Source organism: Rhynchophorus ferrugineus, unplaced genomic scaffold, assembly GCF_030347505.1.
Source record: "Rhynchophorus ferrugineus isolate W39M unplaced genomic scaffold, kcgeb_rfMv2 rfM3, whole genome shotgun sequence".
NCBI classification, from domain to species: domain Eukaryota; kingdom Metazoa; phylum Arthropoda; class Insecta; order Coleoptera; family Curculionidae; genus Rhynchophorus; species Rhynchophorus ferrugineus.
The window spans coordinates 64,315,188-64,335,358 of NW_027472582.1; the positions used below are offsets into that span (position 1 = coordinate 64,315,188).

The 20,171-nt window shown below is 31.1% G+C and overlaps 1 protein-coding gene across 2 annotated transcripts in view; it reads left to right on the plus strand.

The window, feature by feature from the left end:
* LOC143192959 (uncharacterized) overlaps nt 1-20,171 on the plus strand; it is a 474,490-nt gene that overhangs the window by 203,906 nt on the left and 250,413 nt on the right. For both annotated transcript variants that reach the window (XM_076398837.1, XM_076398838.1), the window contains exon 7: nt 11,312-11,404. In XM_076398837.1, the coding sequence (XP_076254952.1) occupies nt 11,312-11,404 (93 nt within the window). The remainder of the gene's footprint in view (nt 1-11,311; nt 11,405-20,171) is intronic.

Genomic DNA, 20,171 nt, shown 5'->3' on the forward strand with positions numbered 1-20,171 from the left:
ACTGCTTCTCATCTGCATGAGATGGAAGGTACAAATTTGTCTGTTTCAAAAACATAATTAAACTTTTTGAAGATAATGTCGAACAGTAGTAGTAGCAGTAGCAATAGCTAAATGCAATATTCAACTTGTAGCTATATTTCCTTTTTGATAAGTGAATTTATTATCCTATGTAGTTCAATTCAATTATCCATGTAGACTGTAACGAAAGACGTGCCATTTAGTTAAATAAAGTGCATTTAAATAAATCCTGCTTGTATTAAATGCTATACTAGTGACGGTGCATAATATGGCGATTAAACACATTGAACAAATGGTAATTCCACTGTCAAAAATCTGAACCTGAAGAAAGACTAATTAGTACTTAAACATATATAACGTGGCCGGATTTATAAGACCACATGACCGAAATATGATTTAGGTGATTCTTTTGTTTATGACTTCAATAATATACAATCCGCGTTTTTACAAAAGGTGAGGCTGGACAATGATCGAACGGTTTTGCCTTAAGACCTTTCTCTTGCCGAATATGAACAGGCCCACCGCACCGAACAATACGAAACAGATTGCGGTAATCAATCTAGAACAAAGCCGGCTCTTAATATGTAAAATTGAGTAAAACTTAAACGGATTACCCATCGTTAGGCTGTCTGCTATCTTAAATATTAAATTATAATTAATTAGTCTAGTGATAATTATGACTTATATAGTTCAGAGTCGATAATCGATTATGGATACTCATGATAGAATATCAATCACAAAAAGTCAATCAATTTTAAATATTAATTATAAGAGGATTATTATGACGCAATCAGGAATCAAAAGAATCAAAATATTAACGAGTGTATATAGATTTACTTCGAAAAATAACAGGTCAATTGAAAAGTCCCCGGTCTGACACATAGATGGCGCTACTAGAATTAAATCCATACGTTTTTATCCCTAACCCTCAAAAAAATGCGTGCATAAATTTGATAGCTGTCGGATCGTTAGTTTGTGAATTATAGAATTTTGATCAAGCAACTTTTGTTATTGTTAAAAAAATGGATATAAAGGTATTTCCCGTGGTGACAAAATATTGCTTTTTGAAGGGAGAAAAAGTTGTTGCAAAAACTTGGCTTGATGCCGAGTTTCCGGATATTGCGCCAAGAAAATCAACCATCAATGATTGGTATGTAAGGTTTAGACGTGGTTTAATGGGCACTGAACACGGTGAACCCAAAAGTCCAAAAGACGGTTGTTACCGCAGACAACTTTTAAAATATCGACAAAATGATTTTGAATTACCGTAAATTGAAATTGAATGAAATAGCAGACACTATAAAGATCTCAACTGAATGTGTACATCATATCATTCACGAATATTTGGGTATGAGAAAGCTCTGTGCAAGGTAGGTGCCGCGCGCACTCACTTTTGACCAAAAATAACGACTAGTTGATGATTCGGAGCAGTGTTTGAAGATTATCAAGCGTAATAAACCCGAGTTTTTGCGTCAATATGTGACAATTGATGAAACATGGCTCCACAATTTCACTCCGATGTCCAATCGACAGTCATCCAAGTAGACTGCCCACGATGAACCCTCCCCAACAGTCGGCTGGCAAGGTTATGGCGTCTGTATTTTGTGATGCGCGTGGAACAATTTTCATTGGCTACCTTGAAAAAGGAAAGACTATCAACAGCGACTATTACTTAGCGTTATTGGACGGTTTAAAGTACGAAATCAGAAGAAAACGGCCTCATTTGAACAAAAAGAAAGTGCTGCTTCACTAAGACAATGCACCTTGTCACAAGTCAGTGGAAACGATGGTAAAAATCCATGAATTGGTCACCATCACCCATGAAGGCAATTACGTTGAATAAAAAAAACTAATTTTGTCAAAAAATGTGTTTTACTATGGTAGGCCGGGAGCTTTTCAATTGACTTGTCATGTTAGTAAATTAAGCCGGAATATAGTCAAAGATTATTCTCTGAATATTAATTATATTCACAATATCTAGCTAACCAATTGAATAATATACAATAGATACAAACTATTTAAAATTCCGAAATTGTGACAAAGCTGGCTAATTTTGAGATTTGACAAATATCTCAAATATAAAATGGCGCCTAAATGATATTTTCTTCTATACTGTAAAAAGGTGGCAACAAAAAGTGTAAAAACTATCGAGGTATGAGTCTGTATCAATCGTCAGGAAGGTGATTATGAAGATCATAGAAATGAAACTTGAAAGAGCTCGCGAGGAGACAAATCAAGAAGAGCAAGCACTATTTAGATCCTATCTAGATTGTTTAGATAAAATGTACACACTAGGTCAGCTGATTTGCGCTCTCCTGTCCACTATATACATTTGCCCTGACTTTGAAAGTTACTAAACTTTCTCGAAGAAGATCTCGCGGTGTCTCACCATTGCTTTTCAACATAGTTATGGATTAAATAATGTGAAAGATTTTTAAATACACACCTGATGTTCAATATGATTCTACAAAATCCTTCATCGATCTGATGCCCAATCAATATAGCGCTGATTCAAGAATTAATGAAGAAAAGACCAAAATATTGACAGTTGACGGATTGCCTGGTATTGTCAAGCTCAGAGAAAATCAATTATATTTAGTATGGGAGTTATCGTATTTAGGATCAGTAATATAGGAGAAGAAAGTGCTGAATTGTATGAAGTACACAATTGAAGAAGAAATATAGAGATATAGATTACAATGGTTTATATATGTCTGACGAATGAAATGTGGACGAAATCCCCACAGACTTCTGTGACTATATCGACCTTTTGTACGCAAGATACATCAAACTACATGATGATCCAAAGACATGATCCAAAGTCATAGAAAGCACTGTGCGAAATACGAGAATAACTGCCAAATGTGCGAGATCTATTGGAATCGAGGAAAACTCAAATTTCGAAGGCACGTACAAAGTTTCTACATATATTTTTATCTAAAATAATCAGATATTTGTGTATAAAGTTATTGCTGAACTGATGTGACAAAAAAATCGAAAGCAGTTTCGTGTAAAAGTCATCCAGTTTGCTTTTTAAGCACTAACCATATCATATGGAACGTCTGTATCGTCTATCGTATGGAAAAATATTTCAGGCAACTGTATACGGTGTAATAGTTAAAACGTTGAGCTCACACACAGAGGTCGTGGATTCTATTCCCAACAGAGCATCAACTTATTTTGTTCTAGTTTGATTGGAACATTTGTCAAATCGCCTAGATTAGGTAGCGGACCCCAGAGCCTGAAACATTCTTTATTTTAATCATTGTTTATTTATTCATATTTTTCCTCATACGGGCAATACTTTTAGTTGGGCTATCCATTGTAATAACTGCGTAATTTATTGAGTTAATATCTAACACTAGAAAGGGAAAAATAAAATATTTTTGGCAAAAAAATTGGACCGACTCCAAAAAATAAATAAGGAACTCACTAAAATGTAAAAAATAATCAAACTTAGATTTTTAGCACAAAAAAGAACGTTTTAAAATAAAATATGCATATGTAATCGTTGGTTGTAATAGCTAAATAAAAATAAAGAAAAAACTTATTTAACCCATCTACAACAGATATCTTATATTATACTATATAGACACCATTTAGCTTATTGCCTCCCTAAATCAATTTATCTATTAACAATTTTATTTTAAATACTACCAAGTGATCAGTGTAAACTCGGCGCCTGTTTAGGTTTTAAAGTTTTTTAATTTAATAATGTCTGCAATGATAGCATATCCTCATATTTCTTAAATTATTCTTAAAATTTTGTTACTTACATCTCATTGTTCCAATAGAACTATTATATGCTATTTTAAATACTTCTTTTTCAGTAACTCATTGCTTTACTAATTTCTGTATAAAGCACAGCAACAACATCGTCTATAATATTTCGACGATTTTCTTAAGCATTTTTATTACCGTCCAATACTTGCTAATAACTGTAATATTATAACAAGGTTTAATCACAGGCAGTTCACACTCCCTCTTTAATGATTGCAATAAACCAGCGCGAAGTTTTGAAAGCAAGAGCGTCCTCCGTTTTCAACATTACAAATTAAACTAAACAACAAATAAATAGCAGTGAGCACAGAGCAAATTTGCTTTTCTCAGTTGAGGAAATTAACTTGAGCGTTTCAGTATGAAAACTAAAACATGAAATTCAGTTTATCGTTGGAGGCGACGAACTAGGGCAATTAAGACGACGAACAAAAAAATCCTTCTCAATTAACGCTGAAATGTTCAGAGTTTATTTCCTGATTGTATTATTTTATTGCAGGATCGTTAAACAGACATTTCAAGGTATCATTACATTCGAGAATTACTGTTAGAATAGTCATTAACTTTATTATATATATATATATATATATATATATATATATATATATATATATATATATATATATAAACCTTTAATTTTAATTTAAAAAATATTTTAATAAAAAGCAAAGAAATGGAGTCTTGGCAACAATGTCATTTTAATCCAAGTTTATTGAACGTTGACTTGTTAGATCAACCATGGTAAAAACGATCATCATTGTTTATAATCAACGTCTTGGAAAAGACAACCGGGGTATATCTATAGATGCAATTTGGTTTGGACAACTTTTACTTGCCAAAAAGCTTGTTTGAAAACACAGTTTTTCATTTACAGATAGAATAGGTAATAGGTATAAACTGTAGTAAAACATATAATTTAAATAAACATAAATATTTACCGTTAAATGATATTAGGTTTTTGGCCGGTTTTTAGGAAGGCAGTTGTGACATTTTGTGAGAAACTCATCTAAGAAACCCTAATTGCATCAAGACGAAGAAGTTGCATTGCAACAAGACATAAAATTTTATTTATAAATAAATAACTTCCGATAGAACTTCAATTATTTAAACAATTTATAGTATGTCATAGTGCTTGATGATTGCTCTTTTATTCTAAATTTAGCTTCAACTAACTTTACATATAATAAATAGTTTTATGTTGGAAATTTTAAGAAAATGTTTGGATGTTTAATATTATTTGAAATAGAATGTCGGAATAGTAAAAAATATAATAACATGTATCAAAACCATTTAGAAAATCAAAATTTTAAACTAGATTTTTAAACTAGAAGTAAATTTTTTTAGCTATATTATCAAAACTTGGAAGATCTAAAATCAAAACCGTTTTACCCATAAAAAGAAAGTATTTGGAAAAAAGTGCCGTTTATAGGTCCTGCTCAGCCTTTTGGGTGTAAATACAGGATTGCTCTAAGACAACAAATCGACCAGTAATCCAACAGTGCCAAAACAAAGTTCTTCGATTAATTACCAATGCTTGTCAGTTGTAGCCAACGAAGAACTGAAGGATGACCTCGAAATCAAATGGATCTACGAAATTGTCACTATAAAACAGCAAAGCCAGCTAAGCTACAGCAACGTGGAAGCAATACAACTACTGAACAACAGCCAGGATATTAAAAGATAACCAAACCACATGAACTTGTATGATATATAAGTGTTACTCTTAATTTTAGCTTAAGCAGTCTAATTCAATTTTAATTAGAAAAAAATATATAGTGCTTCCGATAAAACAGTTAATGACGTCATATATGAAGTCGAACATACTGTCATGAAAAGTTTTTAAAAATGTAAAATACCCTAGTCAAAAAGAGACAGAATGCTGGTTGATGCTGATGTAATGAAATTCGACTTGTGTTAGAATTGGTGGACAATGTTCTCAAATGTCTACAAAACTCTTCAAAAGATTCGTGACAATAATTAAAGGTTACATCTCTAATTCTAGTCGTTAATTCTAATTCTAGTACTGTCGTTATAAATGTTGATATTGACATTTTGGTAAAATAATATAGTATAGACATTTTGGTTGACACGGAGGTAAAATCCGACAAAAAAATTATCACAGTCACGCCCAGGCTCGGTGTGCCCGGATGTCTTCTGGAGTGATCTCCAAGTATGTCACTCGCCAGTCGGCAGGCTTAATACTGGGAACCGGTACCCACGTTAAATATTAGGTCCAGTCCAAATAAACTCTAGCTGGTAAAAAGAAGACTCTAAAATATTTAAAAAATTAAAGATAAATTTATAATGTGCAAAGAACTATAGAGAAAACTGATAATACACATTTATATTGTGGAAAGTTTTTCCATTTATTACGGGTGATGTGTATAAATAAAATGAGATTTTCCCTTGCATAGCGACAATTAAAAAAATATCTTCGTTTGGAATCTGGGTTAAACGCTTGCCAAATATATTCAGTTCATTACTGAAATGGCTGTCTAATGACGAATTGTACGAGCGTAACGACATTAATTTATTTATCGAATTCCAGAAGAAGCCGGCCAGTAATCAGTGTGAAAAGCGGAAAAGCTGGCAGGCTGATGTCACATCGGTTAAATTCCGTGTCGTTCGTCGACTGTTGCCAAGACGATTTTTTCGATTTTCCACCGTCGAAGCCAAACAACGTCGAATAGGTTTTTATTGAAAAAGGCGCTGACTAGGAACAAACATTTCAACAGATGTCCCGATTCCGCTTCCAACCAGATAACAAATAATTAGATTAATTCTGTTATTATTCTATAAAAAAGGACCTAAAAACATTAACGTTCAACTTTTAGAGAAATTGATAAGCATTTCATTAATTATTATTTTATTTGTTGCACGTTATTTATTTTGTACTAGTGATTGCCCAGTTAAAAAAAAACAATATATTCAGCATTGGATCAGAAATATTTTTAATATATAATATTAGTTAAAGAATCTAGAGAAATTGACAAGTATTTCATTAATTATTATTTTATATTTGTGTACATTATTTATTTCAAAATAGTGATCGTCCAGTTGTCGAAATTCGGCCACCATTTATTAAGTTACTCAAATTTCTGGCATACTAGAGCAAAGAAAATAATTTAAAAATGTCGGATCAGAAATATTTTTTATATATAATATTAGTTAAAGAATAACAGGTCAAATGAAAAGTCCCCGGCCTGACACATAGATGGCGCAACTAGAATTAAATCGATGGCAAAAATCCATGAATTGGACTTCGAATTGCTTCCTCATCCCACCTATTCTCCAGATCGGGCCCCCAGCGACTATTTCTTGTTCTCAGATCTCAATAGAATTCTCGTTGGAAAGAAATTTTCGTGGAATGAAGAGATGATCGCCGAAACTGGGGCCTATTTGGAAGCAAAGGACAAATCGTACTACAAAAATCGTATTGAAAAGTTGGAGGGTCTCTATAATCAGTGTATCACCCTTGAAGGGAATTATGTTGAGTAAAAAAACTAATTTTGCCAAAAAATGTGTTTTACTATGGTAGGCCGGGGACTTTTCAATTGACTTGTTATATGTCTGTATATTAAAATATATGGAAACAGTTTCAGGTACTAACAGTCTAAACCTTTTCTAAATTGCAGTTATTTAAATCTAATTTCAGAAATATAAGTGTACATGAGCTTTACTTTTATGTTATAAACATAAATAAGGATAATAGATGAAGTAATACATATTTGTAGAATAAAGCAGATAATAAATGTATAAAACAATTTTGAAATTGATATTTGATTTTACCATGTATTTTAAAACAATAACAAACATAATTAGGTAATTTATTTTTTACAATTTAAAAATGATATTAAAAGATTGTATTCATATGTAACATTAAATTAACTATTAACGTTTCAAAATTTAGATCTATAAAGTAGTTAATACATAGTTCAAAGAATAAAATGACATATAATCTCTCACAATGTCATACGTCTAATTGCATTAACGTCGTAACACCTTAATATTTATTAATGCTTTAAAATGTTTATAAATTCACCGTTAATATTTCTAATTTCTTCTATTTATAGTTTTTTTCCTGTATTTTAAAGTCTCGTTTTACCAACTAGGGGTTTATCTGGATTGGACCTATAGTTTAACGCGGGCTCCGAACCACGGTCCTCAGCATTAAGCATACCGACTGGCGAGTAACCAACGTTAGAAATCATCCCAGAAGACATCCTATCTTACCCAGCCTGGTTACTGACGAGACTGGGATCATTTTCCTTGTCGTATTTTGCACTCTTGTCTAGCACAATCATAAATATTAAACAATAACAAATATAAATTTACGGCCACGCCCCAGCAGGATTCGAACCCGCGACTATCGCAACAGTAGGTGGACCGCTGTCGCCTTTACTACTGCGCCAACCAAGCCGGCTTTATTTATACTTAGTATATGTTCCATCTATTCAAGTTATGTAGTTAGTTTCACTTTAACCGCTGCGTATTTTTATTAGTTCATTTATGTATTAAAATACTCTTTATCTTTTAACTATATTTTTCACCTAAAATATATATTTTCGGTGGTTTTAACATTTCCCGACATAATGTAACACTTTCATTTAGTACTTTTGAGTTATTCAGTGTATACAGGTGCTCAAAATTGCATTTTCGACATACATAATTTTGTTATGTAATATGAAGAAATCTACTGCTATTGTACGAATTTGTCTCAATAAATGCCTTTTTTGAGGAAAAAAAATAAGTGGAGTACTTCCAAATACCAAGAATTAAACAAATCAAATTCGGAAATGTAAATAGCTCTTTTCTGTTTTATTTCAGACGTCTTACTAGCTTTTTATCACAATCTAGCGTCTGCTTTAAGCAATAAGTGACTAGTTTCTTTAATAAAGATAACAAAATTTTCAAATAAATGTTTATCGCAGAGAATCTTTAATTAAACCATATTAATGTATTATTCGCAAAATTTATAGTTCTTCTGAATAACTAAAAGGGAATCGAACATTACAAGTTTACTATGCTACATAATTTACGAACCCGCCATATAAAACAATATCCTTAAAATTGATCATAACGCTAAACCTTTCGTAAATTAATCATGAAAATAAATCCTTCTTGCCTTGGAGGTTTGATGGCGTCTTAGCCGTTACTACATCTAAATGTAGTCGTAAAAATTTCAAGGCTCGTATGAAACTGTTATGACAAAAAGCAATAGAATATAAACTAAGAATGACTACCCAAGTTAGGCAATAACTCATAGTTAAAATATGTTTGATGTTACTATAGTCATAACATGATTTTAGAGGCGTTTTTCATATTGCCTTCACTTAATCCCAATAATTATACAAAACTGGAAGAAATACATGGCTATTAATTTATTGTTTATAGTGAATAATTAACGTGTTAATATTAACGTATAATATTTTATATAAATAAACCTTTTTTAATAAAAGATACTCTTTACTAGTCTCACTATAATTAATTACACATCACTATAATTAATTGCCTTCGATATGACATATAAATAGCATCACTATTGATATATTTTAGACACAAGTGAAATTATTTATTGAATACGGCCAATGCAAATGCAAATATTTCCTAACCTCAACGTGCTGAGGGATGTGATACTATGCAATCTAAATAAAAGGGAAACTAAACCCATTAACTCCGAAAGAAGTTATTAGCAAAATTAAGAGAAATTTTATTATCAGAAAGGCTTTAAGTTAAGATCTTCGTTCGATAAAATATCATCAACAACAGTAATTCTCCAGGCTGATTCCATACACCAATTTATCAATTGATTGATCGGAAATATTTAAAATAAATGAAAACTGTTTAGCTACATTTCTAGATGTAGCCCAGACCTTTGATAAAATATGGTATAAGGCTCTCGAATACAAGTTAGTAAAAAATATTTAGCTAGATTTAGGAAGCGATTTAGGATTTCTAATCTATGAGGGTGTACCACAAGGTAGTGTTCTTGAACCAATATTTTACTTACTTTAAATTACTGATATCCCGAAATGTGAAGGAGCAACAAATATCGTATTTGCTGGACATTTATCCTACTCGATATAAGTAACAATATTACGACATTATAGATGACAAACATCTGTCAATATATGTCTATGAAATTGCTAATAAAATTTAAAGCTATCTAGTCTAGGTATCGGGATTTGATCTACAAAAAATAAATAACTTGCTATACTAAAGTATTTGGATGAAACAAATAAAAGTTAAGCTCATGTGGAAATAGCATATTAAGACGAATGATCCAAACATCCAAAATAACTAGAATAGTTAAGGTATCAGTGAACAGTCCTAACAGCTCTAAGAATATGCTGAGGTAATATGATTTAGATAGTAAATAACTAGTTGTAATATATACACCATGTGCTTTTTAATTCAAAATATTGTCAAATCCATATGGTTGTGTAGAGTACTAACAATAAGAAGATGCATGTTGGAATTTCATGTAATTGTAACTGTTAGATTAGAAATGATCAAGTTTTTTAACAGCTTTTGTTATTTTCGAAGGAATGGTTAAGAACTCGCTGTGTTGATCAGAATCAAAAAGATCGTCAGTTACAAAATTCTACGAGGTTTCCAAAAATATATCGCTCTGCAAAAATAGCCAACCAAAACTAAGAGGATCGTTGAATTGAATGTATCACATATCGGTGAATGAAGTCGAATTTATTAAAGAAAATGTTTTTCCTATACCGGATATTTATTGGGTGATTGACGGACATGCGGAAAGATGTTATTAGTTCCACAGGCTGTTCATTAAAGAGCTGAAAGGACTCTGAATCATAGAAAAATATACACATTACTTTGTTCAAATTCTAAAATAACTTTACAGGAAAGTCGAAATGATAAATTTTACTGTTTTCACGCATCGAGTGTTCCCAGGCAGATCTGTATAAAAAGACATTAACTTGCGCTAAAGTTATATTGCTTAAAGTCGTAAGAATTTTATGGCTCTTCGCAGAAAACCTATTATATCACCAGTCCATGAAAGTAAAATGCTTTTTTTTGAGAAAAAAATGTTAACATACAACGGATGTTTCTAATGCCGCAAAAAGCGTTTGTTTAAGGAAACACGCAATTTAACATCAAAAGTCTAATATATAAAATTTGCGATTGTAACATTTATATATCATGTGTATAAATAAATTTGCTGCATTGCCAATTGTAGGTTTGAACTTCACAAAATATATTAAACATTTTATTAATACTATTTTTAATAATAATTAATATTAGAATAATACTAATTGATAATAGTGATAATATTAGATATTAACATTACGTAATAGACATAATTAGATATTACAAATTAACATTATGTAAAAAAATGTATAATTCAAATAAATCTAAGTGAAACTAATTGTACAAGTTAGTATTATTTAAAACATTATCTTTCTTAGTACCTATGCTGTATTTATTACTTTATGTTATCCGTCGGTGTTGGAATACATGTATTAATAACAATTTTCCTTTGTTTCAGCATGGAAGAAAACTTATAGAAAACTTCCGGATCTATGAACAAGAAGTTAAAGCAGATTGTATCAGAACCGAATTATTAAAATGTGCATATTTGGTAAGTACTTATACATTATTTATATATATTAACTTTATATCATCAATGAAATCAATTTTATATCATTAATCAAATTGTTCTCAAATAGAAATATTTTTGTCTTTGATGAATTTTTGCAATATAAGTAAAATAATTCATTTTATTTTATATTCCGATTACTACTGGAGATTTTTGATAAATTATTGTAAACTAACATACACATATAGAAAAAAATGTCCTATAAAAGTCGACGTTATTACATTGGACAGATAATATGTTAAAATATAACTTCTCAAAGAACATTTGTCATATCGTGTATAGTATTATATTCTTGTGAATGACGCATAAACATAATATATTAATAATTCATACTATATTCTCAAGTTGTCGGCATTGGCTATATCAGCTATTTATCAAACATAATATATGATTATTTCTACGGGTATATATATATATATATATATATATATATATATATATATATATATATATATATATATATATATATATATTGCTAGATTTTGTATCAAAAATATTATAAGTAACTATTACCTACCACGAACTACTGATTCGAAAGTATATAATTTTGTTTTAAACAAATCACTTAAACAGTAAAGCAGTACCGAATTTGAAATTATACATCTTTTAGAAAATAATCGACGTTTCCTCGAATTTTCTCTTAATTATAAAGTAAAATGTATGACGTGGTGACTTCTTTTATTATATTGATATCGACAACCCAATTTTTGTCAATATAAAAAAATCAAATAAAAATTATTGAAAAGCAATAGTACCCTCTTTTTCAGCTTCTTTAACATTTTCAGCTTTTTAAAATCAATCTTTTCAATTTAGAAAAGCCAAATCAAATTTATTGATCTTGATAACAAAAATGTTAGCAAATGTTTGTTGAAGAATTTAAAAATTTTAAAATTTGGTAATTTGTGATCGATAGATTAAAAGAAAAAGGCATTTTAATATCTTCCCTAACTAAAATACAAAAAATACTATACTAAAATTGCAAAACTTATTATTTTTGCTCAAACGAGTGTGATCAGAGAGTTTTTTTTAAACATAAACAGATAGTACTTACAGTTTTTCCATTTTACAAGTCAGAAGTTTGTAACACAGCAAATCATTATCCATCTTCATGATAATAATTCACTGTTTTCTACTTTCTAACAGTACTCTTGGAATGAAATGCTGGACAGGTGGTCAGAATTTGGTCAGTTTCAGTGATTCTAATCATTGGTTAATATATTTTTCATGCTCTTATCTTCCTCCTTTCTTAATTTTGGACGTCTGACCCATTTATTTTAAATTAAAAGTTATTTTGAAATTTTTTACTTCAATAATTACCACTCGAAAAACCATCTTGAATCCCAATTCTGATGTGAGAATATATATAAAAATAGTTTCTCATAAAAACTATAGTCAATTCAATTCAAATAGCAGTGACACGACTGTCAATATAAGTCCGCCTAAGGTTGTAAATTCGTTTTACAGTCAGACAATATTATCCTTGTCATTTTATTCTATTTAAAAAGAGATAGAATGCTGTTAGAGAAGTTCGAACATGTAACGGAATGAGCCTGCAAAAGTTGTCCGTTTTTCAAACTTCTGAAAATTCTTCAAAATATTGTTGTGTATGTATTGTTTTAATAAATTTGCAATTGCCACGGTTTTTAATGAAAATATTTTTTGCTCGTTGCAGTTTTTTATACTTATATACTTTTGCAATAATATTTCAGAGTGAAATATAGTTGGTTTTTTTATAATTTAGAGTGCGGAAAATCGATGTAATCTTAATATTTCGTCTCTTGTAAGAACATAGATAGAAGATAGTTTGATACCAAAATTGCATGATTGAACCAAAATTAATTTACGTTGACAAATTTAAGGACACATTTATGTTCACAGTGGGCGCTGCAAATAAAGAGTATTAAATGATTTTGTACATATTTTTATCATTGTCGGTGACATCTGGATTTATCGTCATAATCCAAAACCAAAACGACATTCCATACATAAGTAGTATGAAGGTCCTTCAGGCCCGAAACTCAAATATCACCCGAGGAAGTCTTAGAATGAATTTGAAGAAAAAGTTTCGTTTTGGAAAAAGAAAGTTCTAATAAGATAACACCAATACACAGCTCAAAAATGCTAGTAAATTAAGGTGTATCTGTATCTCTCGCTTTTACAACTCATTTTCATTTCACTTATATTTTCATTTCTGGTGTAGCGACCTTGGGGCATATCGAATTTTTGATCGTTGAATAACTACAAAATATCTGTCTACAAAATTCCTAGAAATATAATCCGAGATGTTGAGCACCGGCGTGGTGCTAGCAGCACCAACAATGATAACGATTATCTGACAACCCCGAGACGTTTATCTGGGATGTTATTGAAGGGTATTTCGATCATTCAGTAACCGACCGTCGTTTGGTTTAGACCTCCTCCCCAGGTAACACCGCCGCCAGCCTTCTTTTATCTATTGGTATTTTCCACATTTATTTATTATATCAATAAATAACGGTCAGATCATATAAACATCACAATTTTATTTCGTCTTACCTCCTCTTATGACCGAGCCATATAATTAACCCTAAACTGGAAATACTCATTTCATATTATATATTACATAGGAATATTAACTCAACAAAACCCAATTTTAACAGTCTAATCTGATATATATTTCCAGAGTATAAAAAATATAATATTTTAAACAAGAGGCCAATATTTAACTCCCTGAACCCACTCGCTACATTAATTGGAATCCAGCAACACGAACAAATGTAATAACAGGACTTTTTACTGCTTGTACTTGAATGTTCAAATAAATTACCAACTTTTACAATATCCCATCGGGAATGGCTTTTTTCGAGAGGGTTTTATATCAGGTTTGGAACCATGAAAGAAAAAATATTCCGGAGTAGATATTTCAGCTATTTTCATTAGGCGACATGAGGGAAGGTGGGCACCCTCATGATCTGGATAAAGGGACCCTTCCCCGCTTCCATATTTAGAATGATATCGTAAAGTGGATCGAAATTTATGTCTGGACTTTAGCCGGGATTTGGGGTTGTCCGCCGTTACACTTTGGGCCTATTTCGCACTCTGAATTTCGGTGAGTTATCGGGAAATGGCCTCCCAGAGGAGGCGTTTCCTACGCCGAAATTAAATTTCGTCTCGAGTTTTCGGCCAGAATACAACGCACAAAACTTAGTTTCGTTACATTTAAGAACAATCGGTTGTTATATATACAAAGTGCCACGAAATGTGTGAAATTCCATAAATTTAATATTTTGGTTCATTAAAATAAGAAAATAGTACAGGGAGGCAGGTGTATTTGACAGCAAGTTTCATATTATCATATATATATATATATATATATATATATATATATATATATATATATATATATATATATATATATATATATATATGTATATATATATATATACATCACCGTTTGCTATACGCTGTTTATTATAGCGTTTTGCCAGGATAGGCCCAATATTTCATTTTGAAATATCCATCTCTCGTATAGATACGTGAAAGTGAAAGATAAGAGATAAGTGAAATAATATATCTTCCTTAATTTTTATACACTTTGTAAATTTAACCTCTAATAGAACTAATATCGAGGTCAGATACTAAAAAAATATTTCCAATAAAACTGCATCAACTTTATATTTAGTAATATACTTGCCTCTCTAACGCATTTTACTGGCATGAGGGAGCTTCCATTATCTTCCATTGATATTCTCAGTGATTATTATCATTAATGATTTGAATAATTTTGCAGACATATTACATGTTCGGACGTATCATACTTCATTCTGTCTTTTTTAACTAGAGTAATGCTAACTAGTAAAATGAGAAAGAAAACTACGCTCATAGTTTAAAAGCAATTTTACAAACTGAAATTGGGAATAGAACAAATGGGTTGAAAAATCCCGGGCATAACAAAGAAAACGCTTTTTTGTTCAAAATTGGCTTTATTCATCAATGTAATCTCCATTAAGAGCAACACAATCATTCCAGCGCCGCTCTAACATTTCAATACCACTATTGTAGAACGATTTATCTTCTGCCTCAAAATAGGCCGGTCACCAGTTGCTGTCCACTCAGATGACGATCGTTTTGATTCCGGAGTAAAGTGATGGATCCATGTTTCATCTATTGTCTTATATCCACGCGAAAATTCCGATTTGTTACGTTTAAATATGGGCAAAAACAGCTCAGAATCATAAGAGGTTCTTGTTTTTGGTCGTCAACGACCAACTTTAAACTGACCTTTTTCATAGTCCAATTCGCATGGAATATAAAACCAACACGTTCGTTTGATATCTTTGCTTAGTTTTTTTTTGTTAGCTAACTCGTGCGACTTCAACTTTCAATCATTAAAAACGATTAAGTGTATTTTATTGTTGTTTTTGGGATTAGCATCTCATTTAGACGTTCACTGCGTTCTGCATCATCGGTGTCTCTACGGCCACGTTTGAAGTTGCTTCTGATTTGTTCGTTTTATTGTTGATTCTGATGGAGCGGAGTCCTTTTAACAATTTTCAAGCCATTACTTCGCTTGAACGGTTTTTTGCCCACAAAGAAGCAGTGCAAAATTAAAACACGAAATTATTTTTTATCCGTTAATTTGAAGACAACAAAAGTAGTGTCACTCTTAACACAATAACTCACAACTTATTATTAGAATATCTTGAAATATTAAGGTTAGTACCAACTGAAATAGCGGCGAATGCAATAAAATGCTAGTTTAGCGCCATTTATTTGTTATACTTGTGCATTTGCTGTTTTAATGTAAGAATTATATATTTATTGGGATATTAACCATTCTGAAGTTTTCTTTGAAAAAAAATAATTTCTACTTAATTTTTTAATAAAAAACTGCAAAGTTTTGTTTGGTTACCGATAACTATTTTAGAATTACATGATTTTATTCCACTGATGATAAAAACAGAAATTTATAATACCAAAGCTTATTTCATTCTGCAAACAGAGAAAATCTTACATAAATAGTACTTTAAGTCAAGTACAAATGGACGAAGCATCCTCCGCATTATTTTAAAATCTAATATATTATTCCGTAATATATTGGAATCATTATAGCGTGCAGAGCGAGTATTCTAAGCGAATTCTTGCTTGTTATTTAATTAGCTTAATACTAAAATTATCCAATTTTCTGTTGTCGGGCTCGTACGCGATTAGCACTAAATTTAACTTTATAACGATTTGGTTTTCTTAATTCGGATTGAAATCTCGATATAAAAACTTTAAGATCTTTTGCGGCTAATTATCCTCCCTGTAGAGGACTACTTTTAAAGAGATTCCCTCATATAAGGGCTATGAGTTAAGTCGCATATTTAGTTTTTAATTGAAAGCCTTATTAGGAACTTTACTGTTGTTTTGTTGTGTATTGTTTTTCGTTCACTGCGTAATTTATTGACTAAATATCTAACACTAAAAGGAAAAATAAAATATTTTTAACAAAAAGATTAAACCGACTTGACGACTAAACATTAACAAATAATCAAACTTAGATTTTCATCACAAAAAAAATTAAAATAATATGTGGACATAATAATCGTTGTAATAACACAATAAAAATAAACAAAAACCCTATTTGGCCAGTCTACTACACGTATTTTATATTCCACTATACGAGGGTCACTATTTATATTTCGGGAATTGGCAACACTGTTGTCATGTGAGTCCATCTGACGGTTCCATTGTAAAGTTTTACATTTTTGACGATGACGTACTCAGAACATTTTATCACACTGATGCTATTTGCTTATTTTATATTTAGTTGAATGTTTCGTCTCGACAAAAAATGGAACTGAAACATTTTCGTGCGATGATTTTTTTACTATTTTCGACGTGGATTATCACAAGAGTGCACCAATCAACTTAATTTGTCTTTTGGCAATCAAGCTCCATCAAAAACCACCATGTATCCCTGGTTTACTGAATTCAATCGTGGTCGTAGTTCGCTATCCGACGAGTTTCGTGAAGGTCGTCCAAAATCGGTTGTCGTGCCAGAAAACATCGATACTGTGTGCGAAATGGTTGAGCAAGATCGTCATGTCACCTATTGTGAGATTGAGGCATCCTTAAGCATTAGTTCCATCAGCATATATGCGATTTTACATGAACACTTAGCTGTGCGAAAGTTATATTCGCATTGGATTCCACACAGTTTGACAATCGGTCAAAAAAAGGTTCGATTGGTGCAAAGAAATGCTTAAGAAATTCAAACGCGATGCTTCGAAAGACGTTTATAAAATCGTGACAGGTGACGAATCATACATATATTCGTATGAGCTCGAAAGATAGTTGACTGTATGAGTGTTCCAAGATGAACCAGATTCAAAAAAATTCGTTTGTGCTCGAAGCACTTCAAAGAAATTGGTGGCCTGTTTCTTCGGAAAAACTGGTCATATTTCAACAGAGGATCGTAGAACAGTAAATGCGGTTCACAAGCATTTGTTTGCCAGAAGTCTTCGGTAAAATAAGCAAAGCAAACAAGAGACGCCGGATTGTTCTTCATCATGACAATGCGACCTCTCACACATCGACGCAAACAAGATATTATTTGAGCACTCAAAATATCGAATTGATGGATCATCCGCCGTACAGCCGTGATTTGGTACCCAATAACATCTTTTTTCTCCCATCCCTGAAGAAACTGCGTGGTCGACGATTTCCATCGTCCGAAGAAGCTATTGAAGCGTTCAAAATTCATGTTTTGAAGATACCGCATTCAGAATAGAATAAATGTTTTGAAAATTGGTTTAAACCTGTGCAAAAGTGTATCTATCATCGTGGCGAGTACTTTGAAAAACAATAATAATATATTCGCAGCTTAACTATTTGTGTTTTTTTACTATTCCCGAAATATAAATAGTGACCCTCGTATACACACAATTTAGATTAATACCTACCTAAACCTATTTATCTATTTACAATAATATTTTAACTATTACCAACTGACTACTTTGAAGTCGCTACCGAACCCAAACAGTTATATTAATTTAGATTTGTTTTGTTGGTAATTTAATTTTTTGTATATGACACAAAAGAATATTATTATTCTTGTACTTTTAATTTACTATTTTTGTATTTTATTTTAATATTTCCAGTTTGTCATGCTTTCTGCGAACCTTTCCTGAAAAAAGACCTAATATAATTTATTTTAGCTTTCCTCTTTTGTTTTTTTCATTTCCATTCCCAAGCCCTTGCCTAGGTGATTTCATATTTCTTCACGTGCATTCATTTTATGTATATAATATTTACGCATTTTGATCGACAAAATGTTGTCTTTCTAATAAATTCCTATTCACTGTAGAACTTATGAGATATCTGGATGAAAAACTGTATTAAGCGATTTTTATATATACGCCACTTATGTCAGATTTACAGCATTAAGAGAAACATGACTTTAATCAGGAACGTTAGGAACTTTAGAATCTCAGATTGAGTACAGGTATAATTTTAAAGTTACATAATAATACATAATTTAAAATAATAACAGAAACAGTAAATTGAAAAATATTATCTGTATCTTTTTTAATTTATGGGTGACAAATGACGATATGTTCTTATTATCATCACGTAAGCTATAATTAAGCTATAATTTTTCATATGCAAAATTGTCTAATATCGCATACATTTAAATGTAAAAGCCAGTTGTTTAAACTTCAGCATATGAGTAATGTATAATTAGCAGCCTATCACCGGTGCCATTATGTAACCACGTTCGCTGATAAAAAGTCTTTCTTTTGTTACCGATCACGAAATTAACTCATTATCTAACAGTCCGTTTGCCAAAAAAGAACATATAATTATAATATTATCTAAAGCTGAAACTAGCAGTTTATAATTATGTGTCCCTATTACGAAAGGTGAAGTAGCGTGATATGAAATGATATATAGTTTTAAAATAACGCTATATAATAATATAAGTTTACTACTAGAACTGAAAACAAGAATATTCTAATTTAAATAAAATAATCAAACAAAAATACTGTTTTAAAATATATTTTAAGATTATAGTACACCTAATACATATTTAGGGTACAGGTGCTTAAGGACTAAAACTACAGTTAATTATACAGTCACAAAAGTTTACGGTTGTTTTTTTATTATATTTGCATTGAAATCATTTCCATACCATGACGTAGAGTTTGGGATGCGTTTTTTATGGAGTTGTTTCCTCTGGAGACCTAGTACACCTAATTAACAGTTATATATCCAAGTAATGCATTTTACTTTCATTAGAGCGCATAATTCTCTTTTAACGTTTAGTTCTTATTTCCTTTGTTGCACCTTTTCCCTGTCAAGTCATTTTAATATTACTGTATTTCCTTAATTTCTTCTATTACTACCTGTGTGTATGTTCTTGATGAAATTACATTGGTTCACTACATTCTCCCTGCAGCATTTGCCATAACTGTAAAACAGTTAGTATTATTTTTCTCCTCATACATTCTAACCAAATACTCTTCAAACTCGACAATATGTTTTTTTGTACAGTTATCCTATATCATATACACTCCTTTTATTGTCTCCACTCTAATCACCCTATCTTGGTAATTGTCTTTTTTCATTTGTCAGACCTTTCATAGATGTCTCTTTATTTATAGAAATAGCGTAATGTTGAATCAGTTTTTATGAAGAAGTTTCGATTAATTTAAACTAGAATATAGGAAGTTCAGAGACATTTTTGGGCGGCGACATATGTTCCAAAGATAAAAGATCAAGTGGA